This window comes from Rattus rattus, chromosome 11 (assembly GCF_011064425.1).
Source record: "Rattus rattus isolate New Zealand chromosome 11, Rrattus_CSIRO_v1, whole genome shotgun sequence".
Taxonomy (NCBI): Eukaryota; Metazoa; Chordata; class Mammalia; order Rodentia; family Muridae; genus Rattus; species Rattus rattus.
The window spans coordinates 60,525,044-60,551,113 of NC_046164.1; the positions used below are offsets into that span (position 1 = coordinate 60,525,044).

A 26,070-nucleotide genomic window follows, 5' to 3' on the forward strand; every position below is an offset into this window, starting at 1 on the left:
ACCCATTTGAGTATCCATTCAATAAATGAATGTATATGTTTAATACCTACTATGTGCTGGATAGCAGAGGCTCCCATTTCAAGTCATTTAGATGCAGGATAAGAAGTGATCGCAGGGCCACAGGATTACAAAAAATGCTTCCTAATTGAGTCTCAAATCAGGGAAGGTTTCATGGAGGTAATGAAATGAATGACTTTTATCTGGGGATATGTTAGAGGTTGAGATGTGGATGATAGGTTTTATTTATTTATTTTTTGGCAGTTTCCAAGTAATTTTATTCTGAATTTTGTGTTTGTTTCCTGAATCAATAAATACTATACAAAACAATGTAAAAATGGCTACCATTTTCTCTCCCCTGCTCCCCTCACCTGGGGACAAGTCCCTGGACAATCTCTCTCTCTCTCTCTCTCTCTCTCTCTCTCTCTCTCTCTCTAGATTTGTTTATTTTATATACACTTGCCAATGTTTTCAGACACACCAGAAGAGGGTGTCAGATCCTATTACAGGTGTTTGTGAGCCACTATGTGGTTGCTAGGAATTGAACTCAGGACCTCTGGAAGAGCAGTCAGTGCTCTTAACCACTGAGCCATCTCTCCAGCCCTGGACAATCTCACTAAGAGGTTCTCCCTGTAGTTTTGGTCCAGCAAATGAGGCCATGTTTTAGCCCCTTGACTCACTTTTGGAGATTTGGCTGCGGTAGGAAAGCCTTCAGAAATGAGGTGATTAGTTTAGGGAAATGCATTAGTGTTTGGGGGGAAGGAAACAGAGCCTACCCCATAGAAAAGGTTTTTGCCTCAAAAAGTGACATTTATTCAGAGAGAGAGAGAGAGAGAGAGAGAGAGAGAGAGAGAGAGAGAGAGAGAGAGAGAGAGAGAAGCAAAACAAAATAACAAAAACAGAAACAAGATGTCCATCCCTTGGCCCCCTTCCCTCCCCACTTCCAGCTGTTCCTCGCCCCCCCCCCCCACCCTAGGACTGAACCCTGGGCTAGGGCCAGGTAGCAGGACAGCCCCTCAAATGAGGTCAGCAATATTGAGGGGCATCTCTTCAATGGAGGAGTTGTAGAAAACCTCAATGTCTCCAAGAGTCCTCTTATCTTCTGTCACCATGTTAATAGCCACACCTTTCTGGCCAAACCAACTACCTCGACTGATTGATTCTGTAGATGTAGTTTCCCTGTTGGTGGGAAGGTCATAATTGATGACTAAGGAGACCTCCTGCACATCAATAACTCTGACCAACAGGTCAGTGGTAATTAATATACTCTGCTAGAGCCAGACCAGAATTCCCTCATGATCATGTCTCGTTCCTTTTGGTCCATATCCCCATGCATGGCAGAAATGCTGAAATCCTGGGCATATATCTTCTCAGTGAGCCAGTCTGCCTTCCTTCTGGTGTTGATAAAAATTACTGCCTGTGTGATGGTCAGTGTTTCATACAAGTCACACAATGTGTCGAGCTTCCACTCCTCTCGTTCCACACTGATGCAGAATTGGCAGATACCCTCCAGGGTCAACTCTTCCTTCTTGACAAGAATCCGAATAGGGTCTCTCATGACCTTCTTAGTCACCTCAAGGACATCAGAAGGCATTGTGGCAGACAGCAAAACTATCTGTGTATTGCTGTTGTTGAGCTTTTGGAATATATCATAGATCTGATCCTTGAACCCACGGCTTAACATTTCATCCAGTACGAACATCTTGATGTATTTGGGGGACAGGTATCTCCGGTTAAGCATATCAAACACCCAGCCAGGAGTGCCCACAATGACATGGGGAGCTTCCATTTGCATCTTCTGCATTTTAGCATGCATGTTGGTGCCCCCAATACAGATATGACAAGAGGTGCCCATGTAGTCTCCCAGTGCCATAACCACCTTTTGTATCTGCTGAGCCAATTCACGAGTGGGTGTCAGAACCAAAGCCTGAGTGGCCTTTAGATCTAATTCAATCTGTGGCAGAATTGATATGGCAAATGTAGCTGTTTTCTCAGTCCCAGACTGGGTTTGAGCAATCACATCATAACCCTTGATACAAGGAAGAATAGCTCGCTGCTGGATGGCAGAGGGCTTCTCAAAACCATAGGCATAAATACCACCGAGGAGGGATTCTGAGAGATTCATATCATCGAAGCTATCCACACTCTCATTCCAGTTACTCTCAATGACGTCTTCCGGTTCCATCCCATTGGGGCCATTGTCTCTGGATCGAGAATCCTGACTCGCAGACATGATCCTTAGAATCTCAGATGATAGGTTTTAAATGTAATGATCTGTGTAGTCACTTGTCTTGATATTGAGCCAACAAACATTTAGAGAAAAAGAACAATAATATGTTTCCATATAACACCAAGCATTGCTCTAACAGCTTGTAAGCTACTTAATATTTGTGACAGACTAACAGGTGAGTATTATTTTACTCAGTCTTATTTTTCATGTTGTATTGGGCACAAAGTGGTTAGCAAGTTGCCTGAAATCCGGTAGGTTGTAACGGAATTGAAGCTCTATCCTGGTAATCCTGCTTTGCTTCACTGTAGTTACTCCCTACTCTTTTTTGTAGTCCGTTAATTTATCAGTTAATTATTTAATTAATTAACTTGCCTTACAACCTGATTGTTGAATTCCCTCTTCCTGCTCCCTCCCCACAGCCTGGTCCCTCCTCATACAACCCATTACCTATTCCCCCTTCCCCTTCTCCTCTGAGAAGGAGGAGCCCTCCCCAACCCACCCTGGCACCTCAAGTCACTGCAGGACTAGCTAAGACATCCAAGTTAGGAGAACAGGATCCACAGACAGACAACAGAGTCAGGGTAAGTTCTGGCTCCTGTTACTGGGGGACCCACATGAAGCCAAGCTACATATGTGTAGGGAGCCCATGTATGCTCTTTGGTTGATGGTCTAGTCTCTGAGAGCCCCCAAGGGTCGATGTTAGTTGTCTTCTTGTGGAGTTCATATTCCCTTCAGGTTCCTCAATCCTTCTTCCAACTCTTTCACAAGACTCCCTGAGTTTTATCTAATGTTTGGCTGCGGGTCAGTGCATCTGTTTCAGTCAGATGCTGAGTGGAGCCTTTCAGAGTACAGTTATGCTAAGCTGCTGTCTGCAAGCATTACAGTATCATCAATAGTGTCAGGGATTGGGTCTTGCCCATGGGATTGCCCAGGCCACTGCTTGGCCATTCCCTCAGACTCTGCTCCATCTTTGTCCCTGCACTTCTTGAGGCAGAAAACTTTAGGGTTGAGCTTTGTGGATGGGTTGGTGTCCTTATCCCTCCTCTGGGAGTCCTGCCTGGCTACAGGACCCAGCCCATAGCAGTGGGGGATATGGAGCCTGAAGTGGCCAGATCTGTACTCACTGATTCCTTGCTAGCTTTTTGGTTGTGCTGACAAATATGAGCTTGCCAGGTACCAAAGGAGATGAAGCAGATGCCATGTAGAAGCAGCAAGTCAGGCAGTGCTCATCCCAATAGGGTTAGGCAGCGATGCGCATCCTAGGGCTTGTCCCTTTGTTGGCCTTCATTAGATTAGATGCATTGACTAAAGAGACAAATTATGTGTACCTGTGCGATTTAAAGGTACTAATCACACATGTTTATATTTAAAAATGTTTCAAAACCTTGCTGACAACTACAGGATTCATGCTGTCCATACCCTGGAGATGCGTGCTTCTTAATCTCAGCTGCTTGCTTCAGCACTTCATAAAGAAATGGGCTTTTGCAGCAAGGACCTTGGACTTAATTTAGCAATAAAGGTGCGTGATTTTCTTTGGTGATATTTTCATGGTGATTATTAATTGATTTATTATTATTATTATTATCATTATCATTACTACTACTACTACTACTACTACTACTACTACTACTACTACTACTACTACTACTACTGCTACTGAGGAAGAATCTATTCTCTTTAGAAGCCTCTAACAAAAACCGTTCATATGGAACAGTGCTGTGATAATCTTAATTATCAGATCTCACTAGTTTTGAATCACTTACAAGACACATCCTTGGATGTGCCTGGGAGGGTGTCTCAAAGGAGAGAGAATCAGGAAGCCTGATAAGCAGCAAAGTTCACTTCTTGCTGTTTCCTGACTACTGATGCAGGAGTATGTGACCAGCCTCATACTCCTGCATATTGGGTCATACAAATGCCTTCAAAAGAGATCCCTAGATTGCCTTCTGTCTGATGCTTGCTCATAGAAATGAGAAAAGTCACTAATATAAGTTGTGGCTGTGTGGCTATGTGGTTTGTAGGACTTTGGTATGGATTTGTAGAAGAAATGTGGGAGAATTTAGAACTGTTGACTAGTGTAGCCCTAGAATGCTCTAACTAGAGCCTAAAGGTGCATCCTGGTGGGAATTAGGAAGACTAGAATGTAGAAAGAGATGTGGAGAGTGAGGGCTCATAATGTGTTAGAGAGAAGCAAAGACTCTATCAGGAACTGAGATAGAGGCCATTTATATTATATTCTGGCAAAGAGTCTGCTGTGTTCTGATCATGTCCTCAAGGTTTGTGTGATACTGAATTCAAAAGAAATGACCATTCTGTTTCATAAACTAAATTTCAAGGTAGCCATACATCATTCAGGGTGTGGCATAATCCCCCCTCCCTGCTCATAGACAGATTTACAGTGGGTAGAAAGACTTTGAAAATGTATACCATGAGTAGAAAAGGAGAAAGAGTTTAGAGCTGTGGACATAGCAGCTGTGGATACAGTGGGAATAGCTGTTAGAAGAGATTAGCACTGTTAAAGAGAAACCTCTTACTGCACTGGGACAATAGGCGTGGTGCCTTGAGGGAGGTACCCTAGCCAAAGGGCTCCAAGATGTAAGGTTACAAATTCACTTGAAATGACATCATCATCTATGTCAGGCATTTAAATGCAAAAGCTATGGGGACTCAGGGCTTTCATCAAGGTTCTAGGAAGTTCCTGGCACTGGTCAGTGTGGGTCAGTGTCAGATTTCCTTGAAGCTGTGAAGGTGAAGCCCAAGTGTCAATGGAAACCTCAAGGTGTCCATGACAGGACTGTGATACACATTAAGAAAAGTTGCAGCTACAGAGTGAAGCTGACCCAAAGGGAAATCTACATGAATTTCAGTCTGCAGTGTTGCAGGGATGGAGGTGTCCATGTCTTTTGGAGCCCAGATGATGCCACTATGTGCCCTAGATGCCAGACATAGTGCTACAGCATTTGTTGCTTCTCCTGTTGGCTTTTAGTCTTTCCCCCTTAGGAGTACAAATAACCAATATGTTGTTATTGCATATTAGAAGTAAGTATTATTATCATTATTATTTGAGACAGGGTCTCATGTGATTCAATCTGGCCTTGAATTTATCATGTAGCAGAGGATGATTATGCATGTTTAATTCTCTTCCCTCTATTCTCCAAGTATTGGAATTAGAGGTATATGTCTGCTCCATGCTGGGTTTTATGCAGTGGTAGGAATCAAATGTAGGGCTTAATGCATACCAGGCAAGCACTTTACCAACTGAGCTGCATCTCCAGACCCTGTAACTTGGTTTTGAATCTAAGGGGGCCCACAGTTGTTATTACTGTGAGTCTCTGAGTAGACTTTAAACAATGTTGGATGAATTTAGTGCATTTTGTATTATGAGATACCATGATCCTTTGAGAACTAAGGGCAGCATGTTATGATTTAAAGTGATATGACATGTTGTATCAAGTCAGTAAGGGTAGACTTGGATTATTAATCTTCACTTTCAACTTTCTGGGATTTAATATCACTTAGATGTACTACTGGGTATACCTGTGAAGACCTTTCCACAGAAGTTTAACGGAGTAGGGAAGATCCACTTTGATATGTTGTGCTATCCCATGGGCTGGGGCCCTAGATGCAATGAAACAGGAGAAGCAGAAAGTCTGATGAACACACACCTAATGCAGTGTGACCAACCACTCACACCCTTGCGCCATACCTACAGTGTCATGATGAACAAGAAATTCTAACCTCTTAAGCTGAGATATTCGTGACTTCAATTGGCATGCCATCATTAGTGAATGAGAGTGAGTCTGACAGTAGATGATGCAGAGAAGTCGGTAGAAAGGTTAGGCGTATTAAATAGGCTTTTATTAAGACTTTAGGTTAACATATAAAAATGGGTATTATTGTGGCTTTCCACACCTGTGCTCCTTTGTCCTTGGTTCCTATTTTACACCATCACCCTTCTCTCTTTCCACTGGTCTCTTTCTCCTCCCAAGTACCTCTGTCCTGATTTCCTGTCACATACAGAAATCTCTCATATGGGGGAAATTATGCATATTTGTCTTCTCTCTGTCATTACTCTCTCTTTTTCTTTTCCACCCCTTTTAAAATTTAGATGTGGGAGAAAAACAGGTCTGGCTTTCTGTGCATGGCTAATTTTGCTTAATATGATCTCTAGTTTCATAATTTTCTTGCAAATAACATAATTTTATCCATTCTTGCAGCTGAATAAAACTCTGTCTCTCTCTGTCTCTGTCTCTCTGTCTCTGTCTCTGTCTCTGTCTCTCTCTCTGTATCACATTTCACTGATACATCTGTTGGTGGGCATCTATGTCACTACTATAACTTTGCTGTTGTGAATAGTGCCATAGTAAAGTATCTCTGTTGTGTGTTTGCCTGGATCCTTTGGTATATACTCAGAAATGGTACCTTGGGATTGTAAATTGGCTTGATTTCTGGTATTTTAAACTTACAATAGGGTTATTATAAGAAGTATCTGTAATATAAAAAAAAATCAAGCTTGGTGTAGACTGGAGAGAACCCTGGATCCATGCTGGACTTTTAACTCAAAAGTGTTGATATGTTTTAAATGTCAGTTATGTGAAAGGTCCTGGTCATTGAGAGAAAGCAAATCCAGAGTCTGACAAGGTAAAGCCCTGGAAAGGACCTTAGGTACATGACTTCTACATGAGAACCCTTCTTCAGGCAAATTAAAGACTATTTACCTATGCACATGTAGGGAACTATGAAATATATTATTTAGTCATGAATCTTTCATTTATAATGTTGCTTATAATTACAGAATATAGAAATAACAAATATGTAAACACAAGTAGCTAAATGCAGTTCAGCCTTATATTTGACTCTTATTGAAGAATTTAAGAAATGTATCAATGGAAGAAGCATACACATTACAAAATAACATATACTAAAGGTAAAATAAAGAGAGAACAAATAGGAAAATTAGCAAAGTGAGTAAGTCTCTGGCCTTAAGAAAGTAGACTATGTGTCAATATATGTTTGTATGTGTGTACAGCCTTTTCTTATGTGCGTGTTTATGTGTATGTGTATGTGTATGTGTGTGCATGTGCGTGTGCATGTGTGTGTGTGTGTGTGTGTGTGTGTGAGAGAGAGAGAGAGAGAGAGAGAGAGAGAGAGAGAGAGAGAGAGGAGAGAGAGAGAACATTCTCCAATTGCTGCCTGCCTTACTTGTTTTTAAATATTTATTTTTATTGTATGTGTATAAGTGTTTTATTTGCATGTATATAAGTGCATCACATGCATGCAGTGCCCACAGAGGCCAGGAGGCTATCAGATTCCCCAAGAACTGGAGTAGCAATTGTGAGCCACCTGATGTGGATGCTGGGAACCAAACCTGGGTCCTCTGGAAGGGCAACAAATTTTTACTACCAAGTGATCCCTCCAGCCCTTCTATCTTATGTTTTGTGACAGGGTCTCTAGCTGAATCTGGAACTCAGTGATTTGGCTAGAAATTCCCATTTTTGTTTTCCCAGCACCAGAATTATAGGCATGTACCCCATGCATAGGTCTTTTACACAGGTGCTGGAGATTGAACTCAGGTCCTTGTACTTGTATGGCAAAAACTTTATCTATTGGACCATCTCCCCATCCCTATTACTATTTACTATTATCGAATATTACAGAGACACCTGAGTCTCGTCGCATAGTCATGGGTATGCTTGTGAGATAATCTCATACTGATTTGAAAAGTGGAGAGCTTCACATAAAAAAAATGAATATTGAGTGCAAATAAGAAATTAAGTTGAACCTGAGGACTCAGCTATACCTCTCTTGGGCATATACCCAAATGATGCTTTAACATATAACAAGGACATATGCTCCACTATGTTCATAGTGGCATTATTTATAATTGTCAGAAGCTGGAAAGGACCTAGATGTCCTTCAACAGAGGAATGGATACAGAAAATGTGGTACATCTACACAATGGAGTACTACTCAGCTATTTAAAAGAATGACTTCATGAAATTCATAGGCAAATGGATTGAACTAGAAACTATCATCCTGAGTGAGGTAATTCAATCACAGAAAAACACACATGCTATGCACTCACTGATAAGTAGATATTAGCCCAAAAGCTCGAATTACCCAAGATATAATCCATAGACCACATGAAGCTCAAGAAGAAGAATGACCAAAGTGAAGATGCTTCACTCCTTAAAAGAGGGAACAAAAATATTCATAGGAGGGGATATGGAGACAAAGTTTGGAGCAGAGACTGAAGGAATGGCCATTCAAAGCCTGCCCCATCTGGGCATACAGCCCATTTATACACAGCCACCAAAACTAGATAGTATTGAGGAAGCCAAGAAACGAATGCTAACAGGAGTCTGATATAGCTGTCTCCTGAGAGGCTGAGCCAAAGCACATCAAATACAGAGGTGAATGCTAGCAGCAAACCATTGAACTAAGAACAGGACCCCAGTTGGAGGAATTAGAGAAAGGATTGAGGGAGCTGAAGGGACTTGCAACCCCATAAGAACAATGTCAGCCAACCAGAGGTCCCAGGAGCTAAACCACTATCCGAAGAGTACACATGGACAGACCCACAGCTCCAGCTGCATGTGTAGCAGAGGATGGCCTTGTTGGGAACCAATGGGAGGAGAAGCCCTTGGTCGTAAGGCTGGGCCCTCCAGTATAGGAGAATATGGGGGGGGGTTAGAAAGGGGGGTTGTTGGGGGGTAACACCCTTATAGAAGAAGAGGAGAGGATAGGGGGCTTAAGACTGGGAAACCAGGAAAGGGGAAAACATTTGAAATATAAATAAAAAAAATCCAATAAAAAAAGAAAAAAGAAATTAAGTTAAAATAGACTTTATTAAGGTTTGTTTTGGAGGCTGAGGGTATAGCTCATCAGTTTGGTGCTTGAGTACATAAATCAGTGAGTGACAGCAAGGTCAGGTCTGCCTTTGCTGGTGCTGGGCGTGTTTTCACTCCCATTTACTTTGTGGAAAGTCTTTCCTGTCTTTCTTTGAAGCTAAGGCAGTCGTTTGTGCTGTATTCTTAGTGTGTCCTGAGGCACATACCCTGTATGGTCTAAATCTGTGAACCAGTGTATGTGTTCAGAGATTCCCCTTAATGGCCCAGCCAAGTTCCTTACTGCACTCATTTTTACAGTGACAATCTTTCTTTAGGGTTAAAAATATCACTTAAAACATTCAATTTAATTTTACAAGCAAGATTGCCTTTTGGACTTCAGGGTGCTCCCAAACTCCTAAATGTTGACATAAAAATGCTGGGATGAAGCAAAGGAACAAAAAAGCCCTGTAATCTCGCCACTTTGCTTTCTGAGTTTGAGAGTGAGACTGGCTGCTGCAAACCCATTCCAGAGAGCATTTCAAAAAAGATTTATTTTTATTTAAAAAAATTAATGTGCATGCATGCATGTGTGTATGTGAGTGTGTGCCCTGTGTGTGTAGGAGCTCGCAGATGCTAGAAGAAGGTGTCAGATGTCCTGAGGCTAGACTGACATTTGGGAGACAGCCACCTGACATGTATGCTGGGAACTCTTAGCTACTGAGCCACCTCTCTGGTTCCCATTCTACTGAGTTCTTATTAACTTCCGTTAAACAACACTTAACTGGGAGCATTAGGATGAGAAACAGTGTTGGGATTCTTAATGAACAAGTTGAAACCCAGTGTAAATGGGAAGCTTCCACTTCAGGTTACCTCGTCAGAACCGACTAACTAACTTCTAGTTGAGTTTTCACCCATCAAGAACTACCAACCGACTTCCGTTTTAGTAATCTTTAACTTTAACTAATAAAATGTATTTCCTCAGTTTGGCTGACACTTTAGGAACCTTTCCTTTTTTTTTTTTTTTTTTTTTGTCCTGCAGGAAGCACTGAACCATGTGTTGCCTGGTGCTACCTGGTTCAGGGATCCATGAATGCCCTAATATAATGGAGAGACTTTGGCATGCTTGACTGTATCTTGTAACAATCCTAAGCATGCATCCTGAGCAGAGTCCAGCAACTCCTCTCTCAAATCCAAAGCTGACTAGCTGTCCTGGCTCAGAGGTTACTAACTATGGGAACATGTTATGTGCCACAGAACCCTGCTAAGCATGTTTTCTCACCTCTTACATGACATTAATAGTCATGGCTAGTTCACCTTCAGGTGACCCCAAGAGCCACAGCCTTGTTTAATCCCTTTTCCTTGAATGCAAGAGGTGCCTATGGACTGTTTCTGTCCAATATAATAAGGCAATGGTGATGGGTAGGTGTCAGTCTTTAAGACTCTTTCTTAGCAGCCTGCAGAGACCCCGTCCTTCTTGGCTTTGAAAATAAGATCTATCCTATTAGTAGAGTCATGGAGGGCAGTGTGATTAGAAACTGGCAGCAGATTCGAGGAGCTGAGAGCTACCCTTAGGTGACAGTCAGCAAGAAAACATGGGTTTCGGCTAGAGAGGAATTTGCTTCCTGTTGTTGGGTTATTTCTTGTGGCTGCTTTTCGAGGATAGTTGGCTGGAGGCCAACTCTTAGCTCTTAGCTCCACATTTCTTGTGACACTCCATCCAAAATTGGTCACAACAGGCAAGTTGCTTCCTTCCTCAGGGGGCAGAAGAGAAGGGCTTGAAAATCAGCCTGACGGTGGCATCATTGAGTCATCGAAAGAACATCCCATGATTTTGCCACATTCTACAGCTTAGGAACAATCACAGGTCTGTCCTCCAAGAGGGATGACAAAGGGATGTGATGGCCAGGAGACACAGATTATCCAGGACCGCATTGTATAAAACAAGAGCTGTAGTCATTAAGCTTATGTGGGGCTTCAAGCAATTGGTGCTTATTTGATAGGCTATATGTATGAAACCCTGTGGGATTACATAAAGGGGGAAAAGCCAAAAAGCTTCTTGAGGTTTGCCCTGTAATTCTCTGGCAGAGTTCATTTGGCAATAGGTAATAATGAATAAAAAGTTAAACAAGGGCTCAGATGATAGTCTTGATTGACATTACAGATTTCTATTTAAGAACTTTGTAGTGTTTGTGTACATGTATGTAGAGGATAGAGGACAAGAGGCCGGAGTTGCTTCTCTCCTATCATGTGTGTTCTGGGGATGGTACTCAGCTTGTCAGTCTTGGTGGCAAGTGCCTTTAGACCAGGAATCATCTCCCTCTCTGTATCCCTCTTTTTACACATGATACCCTTGGCCCAGAGTGGGCAAGTGGCTAACCTAAGATCTCCAAGTGTATCTGAGCAGCTCCAGGACAGAAGGAAAAGATCCTGAATTTTCATTTGACTTGGAATCTGTTCCATGTTTTACCTCTTGGCCAGCTGCTAGGAAGTTGACTAGTGAGCTCTATGTTGCATTGAACCCAGCAGTCAACAGCTGCTTTGAAGCCCTCAGTTTAATGGTTTCACCTTGGGAACTCAAAACTGGACATGACAGACAGGTGTGCACCGTGGAAATTAGCAAATGTTATAAATTGAGGGTTCCATTCCACTCTTTTTTCCTGACGTCTGCTAAACTTTTTACCCATAAGCCATTGTTTCTTATAATTAGAGAAACAGAGGATAATGCTTCTACAATAAGTATCACAACATTGCGCTAACTTGTGAAATACCTGAGTAAATTAGTGGTGTGAATAATAATGCTACAAATGACACTTGTGTTTTCCTTAAGACACAAAATAATCCTCAGTTAATGTTGGCTGTACCACTGGATGGATCATGTGGGGATTTATATTTCATCTCTTCTTGTCTCCAGAGTCAGGTGAGCTGGTTTCTGAGGCAGTTGTGAATTTATCTACAGCGTGGAGTTCACTTCTATTTTCCACCCATCTTCAGAGTTTCTGGTCTCTGTTGCTACTGAGTCTGTGATGAAACATTGGATTCCAGCTGCATCTCACACCCTGTGTCTTGAAATAGAGGTTTGTAGGACCCTTTACTTCTTTCTCTGGGCAGAGTCTTTGGGCGGTCACGTGGGACACACCAGAGTGTTATTTACCGAACATAAAACCTCTGTCAGGTTCAAAGGGTGAAAATTTCTACCTACTTCTTTCCTGAGGGGACCTCGGGGAAGTGATTCTGTCAGTTCTGATTCAGGGCAAGGAAGTGGAGCTTGGATCTTTGATTTCCTGGGACTCTCCTGAGCTGGTGGCTCCAGGGTGGAGTGGAAAGGCAGCCCATTCCTGGGAACGGCTCTGAAGGATTTTCTTTTCATGTTCGGTGCTTACTCATCCCGTGGCTTCCCAGCGCTTCTGACTCTAAAGTGTGAACTGCCAACTAAGTATGGATCTCTCTTCTTTCCCCTCTCATTTATTGATCTTCCTCTGCCCAGCACTTCTACGTCTCTCTGTCTTCGAGGGAAGTCAATATCAAGAGGGCAGTAACAGGACTTAGCCGGGAAAGCAGGGGTTTGATGTGAGACGGTCAGCATAGTTCGATTCAAACAAGAACCATGAGACCCAGAGCCAGTTGCTCCCTGAGCCCCAGCCTTGTGGAATGGCACCACTGTTACCTGTTCTTCACGGATGTTTCTGTTGGCAGAATAACATTAGAACCGGGTGTTAAGTAATGAGCCCCAATCCCTGTCACCATGGTAGAGTCTCAATGAATGATACTTCCCTCTAGAGGATGCTCTCTTTAATAGCAATGATAAACATCCACAGTGTACTTGTAATCTTTATAAAAATTCCTGCTGTTATTTTTAAAAAATGTATTGATCTTTTTTTCATCTTACAGCACTACTGTATAGACTAAAGGGCCAAATTTTATTTTATCAACATTGCTTTCTCTCCTCTTGCCCCCCCTTTCATTTTCTCCTTCCCCTTCCCTCTCCTTTTCATTTGAGTGAGGCTTTCACTCTGCTGGTACCCAGGACAATTTTGAACTTCCCATACCTACCTACCTTCCTTCCTTCCTTCCTTCCTTCCTTCCTTCCTTCCTTCCTCCCTTCCTTCTTTCCTTCCTTCCTTCCTTCTTTCCTTCCTTCCTCCTTCCTTCTTTCTTCACTCTCTCTTTTTATTTTAGACACAGTCTGGCTTTTTAACACAGGCTATGATAAAACTTGCCTCACAGCCCAAGGTTGCCTTAAATTCCCAGCCCTCCTACCTTAGTCTCTCTTGAGCTAGACTATAGGTGTACACCCACAACATGTCTGGCTGTCGTTTACTGTTTGATCTCAACTGTATCCTCCATTCTCTAAAACATGTCTCTTAAGAACTGGAAGAGCTTGAAGGGGCTCGTGACCCCATATGAACAACAATGCCAAGCAACCAGAGCTTCCAGGGACTAAGCCACTACCCAAAGACTATACATGGACTGACCCTGGACTCTGACCTCATAGGTTGCAATGAATATCCTAGTAAGAGCACCAGTGGAAGGGGAAGCCCTGGGTCCTGCTAATACTGAACCCCCAGTGAACTAGACTGTTGGGGGGAGGGCGACAAGGGGGGGAAGATGGGGAGGGGAACACCCATAAAGAAGGGGAGGGGAGAGGGGGATGTTTGCCCGGAAACCGGGAAGGGGAATAACACTCGAAATGTATATAAGAAATACTCAAGTTAATAAAAGAAACCAAAAAAACAAACAAACAAACAAAAAAAAAACAAAACATGTCTCTTGAATGAATGGATCAATACTATCACTGTCTTCCTTTTGTCATGCTAGGAAACCTAAACTTAAAAATAGTAAATACACAGTTATGGAAGTTACTAACTTACTTACATCTTATGATGGGAGATGGAAACCTGATTTTTAATTTGGATTCTTGAACTCTAGAATCCATGTACTCAACTGCTATTCTTCTAAGGCTCGAGATCTATGGAAAAAGTTTTTATAGAGAGCCAGTGTGTTTCTCAAAGCCCATGATAAATTACATCATGGGAACACTGTATTCAGTGTATGAGATTTAGCAATGAAAGCTTAGAACAAAGACCTAGTTTTTAAAGATTTCCTTTAACTAGGAAAACAAAGTGTATATCATAAAGCTGAGAGCAACTCGAGAATATTCTTGGTTGAATGCTCAGAAATTGAAGAGGAAAATATAGAACTATGTTTGGCCAATGGTCAGTGCAAAGACTAGAATTGTTTCTGTTTCCAAGCTGTCTTCAGATGCTAAGTCCCTTGTATCAACACAGTATTTACATATCCTCTCATTCACTTTAAGTAACACCTAGGCTACGTATAGCACCGGATACACTGTAAGCCATTGCAATGTTATTCAGAGAATAAAGATAAGAAAATACACCTGAGTAATTGCTTCTTAGTTAATTTTGACCTTCAGTTGCTTGAATCTGCTGACATAGTATGTAGTGACACAGAGGACTAACTGTATAGAGGTTCTTCACTTCTGAGGAGCTTATGGTTCATGGGAAAAGCAGAATTTTTTATGATGCAATATATGGAGTGTAATATTAAAGGGTTTTGTAGGGCTTTAGGAACATCACAATGACAGCAAAAAGAAGGGATGTCCAGTAGCCAGGACTGACTGAAGAAGTACCATTTGCTCCATTAGTGGGTTTTCACTTTATTCTCCAGGTGAGAAAGTTCTTAAGAGGAAATTATCTTACAGACTACACAGAGGACAATTGGCAATATCTTGGAACATTTCTTTCTTTGAGCTCAAAATGGCTGCTAGTGAGAAGAAGACGGGGATATGGGCTAAATATCTTACAATGCAAGAACAGCTACCATAGTAGAGGATGCTCTCGATTCAACAATTAGTGGTACTGAGGTTGAGAAATTTGGTTTCGGGAAGAGTGGCAAGAACTTTAAGTGAGTGAATAAAGTTGTCTGTCACTATGTGAGGTCAACAAGAGAGAAAGAACAGTTACCAGCAGGAAGAAATCAAAACTGAAGCAAACTGGTTTGAACTTCCTATGGTGTTGTAGTTTGAATGTGAAATGTCTCTCATGGGCTTTCGTGTTTGAACCCTTTGTCTTCAGCTGGTTTTGTTGTTGGGGGAAAGTTGTGGAACCTTTAGAAGGTGAAGCCTTGCTGAAGGAAGTGGACCACTGGTTGTGGGCCCTGACGTTTTTGTTTGCAGCCTATTTCCTGTTCATTCTGTTTTCTGCTTTTGGATGTGATGTGACCAGCCAACCTCTCACTCCTACCACGTATAGTCCCTGCATGAAGGAATAGATCAAACTGTAAGTCTAAATAAGTGCAAGAAAGTGAACTAACACACATGGGTCATCCAGGGAGACATCCAATAGACACTGAGTATGCAGATGCAGACCTCAAAGAAACATGGTTTTGAAGAATTACTGTAGAATAATGGATAAAACCAGAGAGTTAGATTACTTGGGAGGATGTAGAAGATGAAAACAGGAGGGTGTTTAGAATATTACTTACAGAAATATTCAGAGGAAAGAAGACAAAGGGAGAAAAATTGTTGACAGACCACAGAGCAATGTCCTGGGAGCTAGAGGATTAGGGATAGGCACGTCGAAGAAACACAGGGAAGACAGGGTTGTAGGAAGAAGTGAATGTTTACTTCAGTCCAGTGTTGCAACCAAAAGGAGAGCTGGAAAGCACCTTACTGGTTGCTTGTCTTATGATTGGACAAAGGGAGCTTAAGGAGTAAAGTGCTTGCTTTGGTTTATAGCCTGAAGGTTCAGTTTATCTGCAGGAGAAGGAATGGTTGGAGTATGAGGCACCCTATAACATTACATCACACTTAGTAGAAGGGAGGGGAGAGAGGTGGCTGAAACTGAATTTCAGCTTTGGGTTGAGTAGATGGAAATATCAAAGTACAGATTAGAGACTACAGAGGCTTGGCTCAGAAAGTCGAGAGAGAGAGAGAGAGAGAGGGACGTAAGATTGAAGGGTGTTGCAGACATCTCTGACCAGTGAGGTCATATTCAGTTCCTCGGTCAATGCTGTCAGCAGAGGTGAAAATGACAACTCTTCTCTTAGTATCTCATCACCAATGAAGGCAAGTTTCAGACCAAATTCTGATATGCATACAATCATGGGCAGACAAAGCTTATATTACCCAGCAAGCAGAGGGTTCAAATGTCCTGAAGGCATCAAGAACTTCCTCCTTGTTGACCTTTTTAGTAATACAATCTTCACTTTAATGACACGTTTGTGAGGCTCATATGACAGTATTTCAGGGGTATACTTTCATTGTTCTCTAGTAAATATCAGACAACAGAACTCTGTGACCCAGAGGCTTGTAGAAGTTAATTGTCACTCACCATTTCTAAAATTAAAGGTTTTGTTTGTTTATTTATTTATTTTTTAATATTTTTGTCAAGCATGGCTGTTACCATGTGTCAAATAGTGTGGCCTCCAAATTCAGGTCTACTGCAAACATCAGACTGCAACTTTTCTTACAAATGGACATTGCAGATGGAGCTAAGTAAGATGAGATGGGTGCAGATTAATCGTAATGCAAATACAAAATGACAAGGAGCTGGGAAGCAGCGCAAGAAGACAGAGAAGGAGGCTGGAGTGATACAAATACAAGACCATGAACGCTCAGGAGTCACCAGGAGCTGCCACATGCTAGGATGTCAGGAAGAACATTCTCCAGAGCCTTCTGCTGGGGCATGGTTCTGCTCACAGTCTGACTGTGCCGACAGTCAGATGATAGTTATGGGAACTTCCTGCTGTCTTAAGCTAAAAAGTAACTGTGGATGGGACTTGCCATAGTAGTTTTAGGAAGTCACTAAGTCTAGTCGGAGAAGGGTGCTAAAATATTTAAGTCAATTCACATATCTTCTTTATCCTGTACACCTCATCAATCAGAGTCCATTTCTAGTATCCATGATACTAGACAATGTGTCACTACTTATACTAAGTGATATCCATTCCTATAGCATAGCTGAGTCCTTTGTTCAGACTTAAACAGCTATGGTCCAGGCCATTAGCCATGTTGTACTTTTGTCTGGGGCTTTGGTTGAGGAAGATCCTACTTTTAAACTTCTCAGTTAAATTGTTAGTCCTCCTTATGATTATATAACGGAAGGTCCCTGCTCTTTGCTGCCTGATAGATAGTGGCCACCTTCCTTACCATATGGAATTGCTCAACACAGTATGGTATTTTATCAAGCAATGAGGGGTATGACACAATGTAACCAATCATAGAGCGACACCCATCACCTTGGAAGCCATGTTATGTTGATTGGAAGCAACTCACACATTCTCTCCACATCCAAGGGGAGGAGATTACAGCAAGGCACAAATACCAGGTGTCAGACTCATGGAGGGTCAATTTATTTACTATACCAATCCTTGCACTAGATGATGGATTCTGGAGACAGCTGGAGAAGGGACCAATAATCATGTCGGGATCTTTAACACTGAACAAATACTTTGGCAGAGAATGAGTATTCAATAAATGCTGATTGAATAAAGGCATGGATAGTCGCCAGTGCCTAATCAAAATAGAATAGAGTTCTTTTGAAGCTGTATCAGTGATAAGACTGCTAGTATTAGCAGTCCCAGCCTGAGGATATTGATATTAAGATTTTTCTGTGAGATAAGATTTGAAGTGGAGTCCTTCATTTGATGTCTATCCCTAGATTTGTGTTCACAGACGAGTTGAGTTCATTAGGAATCAAGAACGTTTTCCATATGGTGCATAATGAATGATTCAGTGTGAGCCCCAGCCAATCAGATGGGAAGAAACTTGGAATAGAGGAATCTACTTTCACGCTCTAACCAGAAGTCCCGTGTGGTGAGAATTTACAGGAGCACTTTTGGAAGTTCCCAAAGGCAGCGTTAGTATTGACAATTTCCATGAATGGACGAAGCTGCAAGCGACACGCCTGTTTATTGGCATACGAGCTAGGAGCTCTTAAGCAGTAACAGGAAGGGATGGAGATCTTGAATCCAAATTTGGAATAGCAAACATTAATACTGAAATCTATGTCTGAGGAGTGAACACATCTGTGGGCAGGAGCCCTGGAGCCACCAGCTTCTCCCAAAAGCTGTCCTGCCTGATAGAAACACATGTCTCAACACCTGTTCCATCTGCCCGTCTTCACGAAGCACCTACTACGTCTACTATAGTGCCTGCTGTGTTATTCATCCAATTACCTATCTGTACCTTCAACTTCTGTCTTACGGCTCTTTTGATCATTTCCTTTCTCATTTAGGGATGGATTTGGGGTAAGAGTTCCCTTTTATGTAGTTTGTTTTGTATCCTGATTAGCACAGATGTTTTTTTAGAATGTACATCTGGTTGTAGACTATAGGAAAGCTCAAAGTGGGTTCTTGTCAATATAAAAGTGAGGCTAAGTTGTCTAGTCTCTCTCTCTCTCTCTCTCTCTCTCTCTCTCTCTGTGTGTGTGTGTGTGTGTGTGTTTGTGTGTGTGCACACACAGGGGGTGCGTGTATGTTTGTGCAATGTCTTGTTTTATTCTAATTAAGAAATAAATAGACTGAAATCTCAAATTTAAATAAATCACTGTCCTTTTGTGAGCTTTAAGGCAAGTTGCTTTAGGCACCATCTTGTTAACTCTGCTTTGAAAATCATCCTACCAACTCAGGAAAGCAGAGTGGAGAGTGCCCAGGAGAGGATGACAGAAGCTTGGATTTTAGTTCTAACTCTGAATATTCAATTTATTTCTAGGCCTATTTGCACATCTGTTCTTTAATACAACAGAACTAAATCTCCTTTAAAGTCACTTCAAATTCAAACTCTATGAAGCAAGGATTCTCAAAAGAATTTATTAACAAACAACACGATCATTTCTGGTGAGAATTAGATCTGTTTCTGTTGATTCTGATTAGCTTATTAATCTGTCTTAGTACAATGCATATCCAGCTAAAATGTTATCTTTATTATTGAAATTAGCATTAGAAAATAGTTTTTGTTATTAGAAATGTTTTCCTTTCTATTTCCCAATCCAAGCCATCAAGACAAGTATTTTAAAATTATTTTTATTCGTTTAAAAAAGTTATGTGCATGTTTGTTTGCCTGCATGAAGGCCAGAGATGTTGACTACCCTGGAGTTACAGGTGCTTGTGAGCTAACTGATGTGGGTGTTAGGAAATGGTCCTCCAGAAAAGCAGCAAGTGCTCTTAATCACTAAGGTTTCTCCAGACATACGGCAAGTGATTATTTATTTGTTTGTTTATTTAGGTGATGGTATTGGTTGGAAATACCATTATTATACAAAAGTAGAGTAGAGTGTTCCATGATAGATACTGGGGATGCTGAGAAAAAGAAAGCATGGATTTGGTTTCCTCTCTTAAATTTTTCCTCACAAGGGTAAGGGTATGGACATTTCTCAGCGCTGGCCTTTTCAAAGTTCATTAGTATTAGTCTCGTATCATCCATTCATTCAACAGATGTTTATTGAGCAATTGCTGTAGCCCCACATTGCCCTTGACTGGAGCTACTGATTATCCCAGCAGGCAGCACTAGGTATCCGCCTCTTTGGTCCATATTTACTCTTTCAGAAGAACTTTGATAACAAATAGATAAACAACAGCATCTTTTAGATCTTACCAGATTATAAGATGTGCTTGGAAGAAAAAATAGAAATATGGAGTAGGTTATCTGATGCTGCTTCTTTAGAAATGAGAGCTGTGTAGTCTTTCTGAGAAGGTCACATTTGAATCGACATGTGAAGAGTGTGAGAAGGCGGAGACAGGAGGTGTGGTGGCAACATCAGGTGCAAAGGGCTTAAGATGGGAGATACCTAGGTAGAGTAAAAGGAGAGGAAAAATGCAAAGCAACAGAAATAAATTTCTAAAGCATAATGTGCAAAGGGGAAAACTTTTGAGAAAAGTGAGATAGGTACACAATGGTTAGAAGTTCTAGTCTAAGACAATTTGCTCTTACCTGTCGTATGTAGTCATGAGAATTTAAATGAGTTAGTTCCATGTCATTATTTACATTCTAAAGATACTGTTTTAGAAACCCTGATGATAGCCCCGCCCCCCCTCTCTCTCTCTCTGTGTGTATTTGGGTGAGGTCATGAAGGATGTCAGGAGGGAGAATTTCATAACTGAAGTGGGACTTTAAGAAACTGGTGGCTTAGATTTGAGTTGCTGAAGTACAGAGGTGCTCTGGTTTCTTTTATGTTACTATAACCAAAATCAACTTAGAGGAAGAAAGGGTTTATTCCATCTGACACTTCTAGGTCACAGTTCATCCTTGAGGAAAGTCAGGGCAGCAACTTGAAGGCAAAAGCCATGGAAGGATGTTCTTGGCTGATGTAGTGTCAGGATCACCGGCCTAGGGATGCCACTGCCCACAGTGGCTGGGTCCTTCTGCATCAATAAACAATCAAGGCCACTGATCCTTCATAGACATGGCCACAGGTCAGTCTGACCTAGGAAATCCCTCAACTGAGACTCTTTGCTTATGTAAGTCTAGATTATTTTTAATAAAAAAATCAATTTGATAGTTGAAGATAACTAAGATAACCAAGGAATGGGAATAGATTTTAGGTGCATTTTCTAAATAGGCTTACCTGGGTTCATTAATGACTCAGAGATATGAAGGAAAGGAAAGTACTCAAAGAGAATTCTAGGCTGTTACCTTGAGTAATTGTTATATACTGATTTATTGAGATGGGGAAGAATGAATGAAAAATGCTTTAAAAAGAAGGTGGAGTCCAAGAAATCTAATGGACACGAGAAAATTAAAATATATTTAGCTACTTCAAATCAAGATTTGAAGGGTGGCATCGATGTGATGAGAGAATAAAAGTTTGGTACTTGAGAGCACACAGATGATCTTTTCACGTATAAGGTAGACAGGAATCATTGAAGAAGAAAAAGCACAGGAAGAGAAGTAAGGTTCAAAGAATCATTTTTAGTAGTAATTAACAAAAGTATATTCAACAAACTTAAAAAAGAAAGAAAGAAAGAGAGAGAGAAAGGAAGAAAGAAAAGAATTAGCTGGAAGGATTCTGGCGGTTTGTCCTAGTTAGCTTTAACTGTCAACTTGACACAGCCTAGAGTCACTTGAGAATGGATTTTCATTTGGTGCATTGTCCAGATTAGATTAGCCTATGAGTATGTCTGTGGGAAGATCTTGATTGTTAATTCATATAGAAGGGCTTAGCTCACTGTGGGAAGCAACGTTCTCTAGAAAGGTGGTGTATATGATCTTTAGCTGAGCATGAATATACGAGTGAACCAGCAAGCAGTGTTTCTCCATGAATTTTGCTTCAGGTTCCTGCTCTGATTTTCCTCAATGAGGGGCTGTAACCTGTAGACCAAGCAAACTCTTCCCTACTCGGTTGAGTCTGATTTTGATGTTGGCTACAAGAACAGAGGGAAACTAGAAGAGAGTATTTCAAGGATCAGAGGACAACAGCTATGATGGAACCTCTATGAACTCTAGACTCCTTTCTCGCCTTTCTGATGACCTCGCTGCTATACGCATTTACTTTCTTCTTGCCATTCTCAAGGCACCTGTTCCCTACTTCCCTTTGTGCATGGCTACCTAGTGGTTTATATAGTTCCCTCTCCACTCAAGATAATAGGCCACAATTATACTTAGATTTTCATATCAATATTGGCTTCTCCAAGGGAGTCTGATTGGTTCATCTTTGGTCATATGGACATCATGGGCCAATAATCTATAAGGAAGGTTATGTAGTAGAAAAACGGCTGCTTAAACTCAATCCTCTGGTGGTGGTGCTTTTCAGAGAAAAGGGGCTCCTGTAAGTAGCATCACCATATTGGGGCATCTATCTCTTCTTGCCTGTCTAAACTTGTATTTGTCCCGTACAGTTCTGAGAGGTCCCTGCCTCATTTCCTGATGCTTCTATGCCTTTGTTACACTTGCCAGAAAGTCCAGATCCATTTTTGTTGTTGTTCTGCTCTGCTTAGACTTTCAAAACAATATAACATAAACCAAAGGACTTGAACATAGACACTTATTTCTCACATTTTTTGTGTGTTCAGGAATCTAAAACTAGGATCCTGGCTAAAGTTAGGTTCTGGTAAGAGTCTTATTCCTGGCTTGTAGATGGCCACTTCTTTTTGAGAAAACAAAACAAAACAAAACAAAACAAAAACCTGTCTATTTATCCTACTCTGGCCTCTAACTTATGATCCACTGCCTCCCAAGTTCTGAGATTTGAAGACGCTTCCCACCACTGAGTAACGAGTGATGTAACCTTAATGCTGTATCCTCAAATGATGGAGGTGGGGAGAAAGGAAGCAGACTTTCTAACTCATCTCTTTTTGCAGGCACTGATCTGAAGTGGGAACTTAAGGGTTCTTTGGATAGTTAGTTGGATGGTGTTTTGCTGGGACAAACACGTGAAGAAAGGTTTGGCTGAAGTAGACACAGGGGGAAGGATGCTCTGCGAAAGCAAGCATGTGATGGATTCTTTGCTAACATGCATGTATTGGTCCTCCTTATATTGCATAGTTGAGCTGCATTTGTCAGGACTCCATTGAGAGAAATGCACCAAAAAAGCTTCTGGTGGTGTGCTGCAGTTTCTTGTCACTTCTGCAGATTGGGGCTGATTGGCAGAGTGATGTCAGCTGAGACACGAGCACAAGCTGAGACAGGTACACGTGCTGAGGCAAGACCCACGGAGGACACGCGATGTTTGGAAGGTATAAATAGGACTTGATGGACAGTGACCGAGGCTGAGAAAGGCTTGCTTACAGAGCTGGCTGTACAACGTTTGTTGGTCTCGAGTCTGCCTTGATCTTTGCTTTCCTGAGAGAGGCACAGCTGAGAACTTCTCCTGCCATTCCTCATGGTCCCTCCTGCTCACTCAAGCTGAGCCTCTGGCCTCGCTGTCTCTGCTAGGTAGTGCCATCACTGCTGATTTGTGTTTGCTATCCCAACTCTCTACCCAACTGACTGCTGGTATATCTGTGAAGTGTTTGAAGTGTCAAAGAATCTTTCTAAACAGGTCCACTTCCCTTACCCCTGTATCCTTTCTTTGCAACTACCTCTGGTGGGTGGTGGGCTATAAGGGAAGTTAAAGTGTTTAAGAACCATCATTAAAAGTACGGTTTGAAAAACAATTAAAATTCCATTAGTCTCATCCAAACTTTCCTCTGACTACTTTCCAATGACTTAATTACCAGATATCATCACATTGTTTACTATGATCTCAACACTAAAGTTTGAAAGAGACAAAATTCAATCTATCCTCACCCTATAGCTTTTAAGGCTAATATCCCTTACAGCTTCCCCCAGGAAGTATTTCTAGATTTTTTTCCAGGGGGCTAAGACCCAGCCACTACTCTTTCAGATTAAGAAGACCTGAGATACATATCAACTGGAGTTTTGGCTACAATATATTTTTAAAACAAATTATTTATTCCCTGTTCCTTGTCCTGGGCAGGGAATATGACTTATACATCACTGTGCCAAACTGGGGAGCTTTGGCACATAAGGGGCTTTCTCTTCAAACCTACTGGCTCAGCCCATGTAACAAATGACTGAGGTAGAACCATAATGAAAACGATGATAACTCAGTCTATTTAATGGAATGACTGAAGCAGACTCAGGCAAGTGAAGAGATTATTTCTAGAGTTATGGATAGACTTAGATCCACAATACAAATGTTGTGGAGGCAGGAGCCCAATGAGAAGTGATAGTTCATGTGGGCTCTCCTTTCATCAATGACCTCTGATGCCTTTATCTTAGGAGTGAGTCAATGTTATATGGTTTAGAATCTGAAGTGTTTCTCAGTCTCAAGTTTTATGTACTTCCTTTTTGTGTGTGTTATGAGTACATTGTTGCTGCCTTCAGACACCCCAGAAGAGGGCATCAGATCCCAATACAGATGGTTGTGAGCCACCATGTGCTTGCTGGGAATTGAACTCAGGACCTTTGGAAGAGCAGTCCGTGCTCTTAACCACTGAGCCATTTCTCTGGTGGCACTATTATGGGTTTCTTTTGAAGGCAGTGCCTAAGAATTTGAAGTAGCTCATCAGAAACTATCCTTTGAAGGTTGTTACAGTCTCTGGTTCCATCTGCTTCCTGGTTCCTCATGATGTGACCAGACCCCCACTATATGCTCCCTTCACTGTGATATAAACAGTGCTGCTGAGAACTAAAGGCATCATTTTTGTCTTACCCAACACTTGACCCTGTACAATGCTGCAGTACAATGCTGACCAAATGCCTGACCAGGCATGATGTGCCTACTGGTTCAATAGTGGCCAGATTGTTTATTGGGATAACTAGCTATTCTCTTGGTTGTTTTGAGGTCTGCTTCACAGGAGGGAAGTTTTGCCTGCTACAGTAAATCTGGCCGTAGATCATGGATAGGGAAGCTAAAGACCTTAGGGAAGAACCAACTGATGTTTCCCTAAATGGTAATGCTGTGCAACTGTCTTCTAAATGTATTATGTTTAGATTCATAGGCTTGTGCTACTCCCTACTTTGGTCCAAGAACCTTTTTGTTGCAGTGGTGGTTAATGGTGAGACACCTTATTGTTTGCAGTGCTTTAAAAGCCCTTCTTCAGGGACATATTTCCTCCAGCAAGTCCTTCCTTCCTCTTTCACCTCCTAACTCTGTCCAAATAGTGCCTGTCCCAGTTAGGGAAAGTTGCTATGAAAAGACACCATGATCATGGCAACTCTTATAAAGGAAAACATTTAAATGGGGCTGGCTTACCATTCAGAGGTTTAATCCATTATCATCATGGTAGGCAGCATGGCAGTAAACAGACAGACTGATGCTGGAGAATAGCTGAGCATACTACATCCAGATTAGCAGGCAGCTGAAAGAGAGAGAGAATGCCAAACTGGATGTGGCTTGAGCATCTGAGACATTAAAGCAGAGACGCATTTCCTCCAACAAGGCTATACCTACTCCAACAAGGCCACACCCCCTAATAGTACCGCTCCCTATGAACTTATGGGGGTCACTTTTATTCAAATCACCACAGCGCCCCTAAGTGGGGACCAAGTATTAAAATATGAGGCCCAAGAGAGACATTCTCAGTTTAGCCACCACAATTGCTATGTAATAAATTGCCACACATTGATTTTTAGTTTTTGTGGGCCTGGAACTGGGACTTGGTTTCCTTGTGTTCTTCTCTATGTCTCAGTCTTTCAAGCCTCTAACCAAGGTGTTAAGACATAACTGGGGTTTCATCTCAGGTTTAGTCTGCTTCAAACCTTGCATGGCTATTTCTGGACTTTAGTTAGGTGTGTCTTATGAGACTGAAGACATTTTTTTTTTTTTTGCTTGCTGCCTTGGCTGGTGATTACCCTCAGTTCCGTGCTACATGAGTCTCTCTAACATGGTAACTTGCTTTTCCAAAGACAGCAAGGGGAGAGTCTCCAGCAATATGCAAGTCATCACCTTATAAATTGAAACCTGGAGACAGTGGCCCCCCACTACCATTTTATCATGTTATATTGTTTAGAATACTTAAGTCACTGGGTTCAGATCACATTTACAGGAAAGGGTTAAACGAGGCTGTGAATACCACAGGAGGCAGGGTTCACCAAGGATCACCTGACAATCTCTGTGCAACATGTTTATAATGTTTACTTCAATTTGTGGTTGTTGTGGGCTGGCTTGGCTGTTGTCTGGCTCTTTGAGTAACAACATCTAATTCACAGGGCGGTATCTGGAGCCTGGCACTGGTAAATATTCCTTATGTGTTAAGGGAGTGAAGGAGAAGTTCAGAATTGCACTGTTGACATAAGCAGCATTGGGAGAAAAGTTAGGTCTGTCTGCAAAGCTCTGTTCTTTTTGTACATCACTGCCTCCCATGAGCATAAAAGGAAAAGGATGAAGTAGTGTTTTAGAAGCACCATTAGATTATCTGGTGAAGACTGTTCCAGATCCTGTTCTTACCAAGGTCACTAAAGAGTGTGTACTACTTGGTAGCACTTTACTTCCTAGAACCTAGAAAACTGGCTTCGATGTTGGCTAATTGAAGCAATGAATTTTTTCTTATTTT

At 41.6% G+C, this 26,070-nt stretch overlaps 1 protein-coding gene across 1 annotated transcript; it reads right to left on the reverse strand.

The window, feature by feature from the left end:
- Positions 1-1,013: 1,013 nt before the first annotated feature.
- Positions 1,014-2,236, reverse strand: LOC116912226 (eukaryotic initiation factor 4A-I-like). The gene is given in 2 exon segments (XM_032916185.1): positions 1,014-1,259; positions 1,262-2,236. Coding segments are annotated over 2 exon segments (1,215 nt in total). The 5' UTR covers positions 2,231-2,236.
- Positions 2,237-26,070: the final 23,834 nt, after the last annotated feature.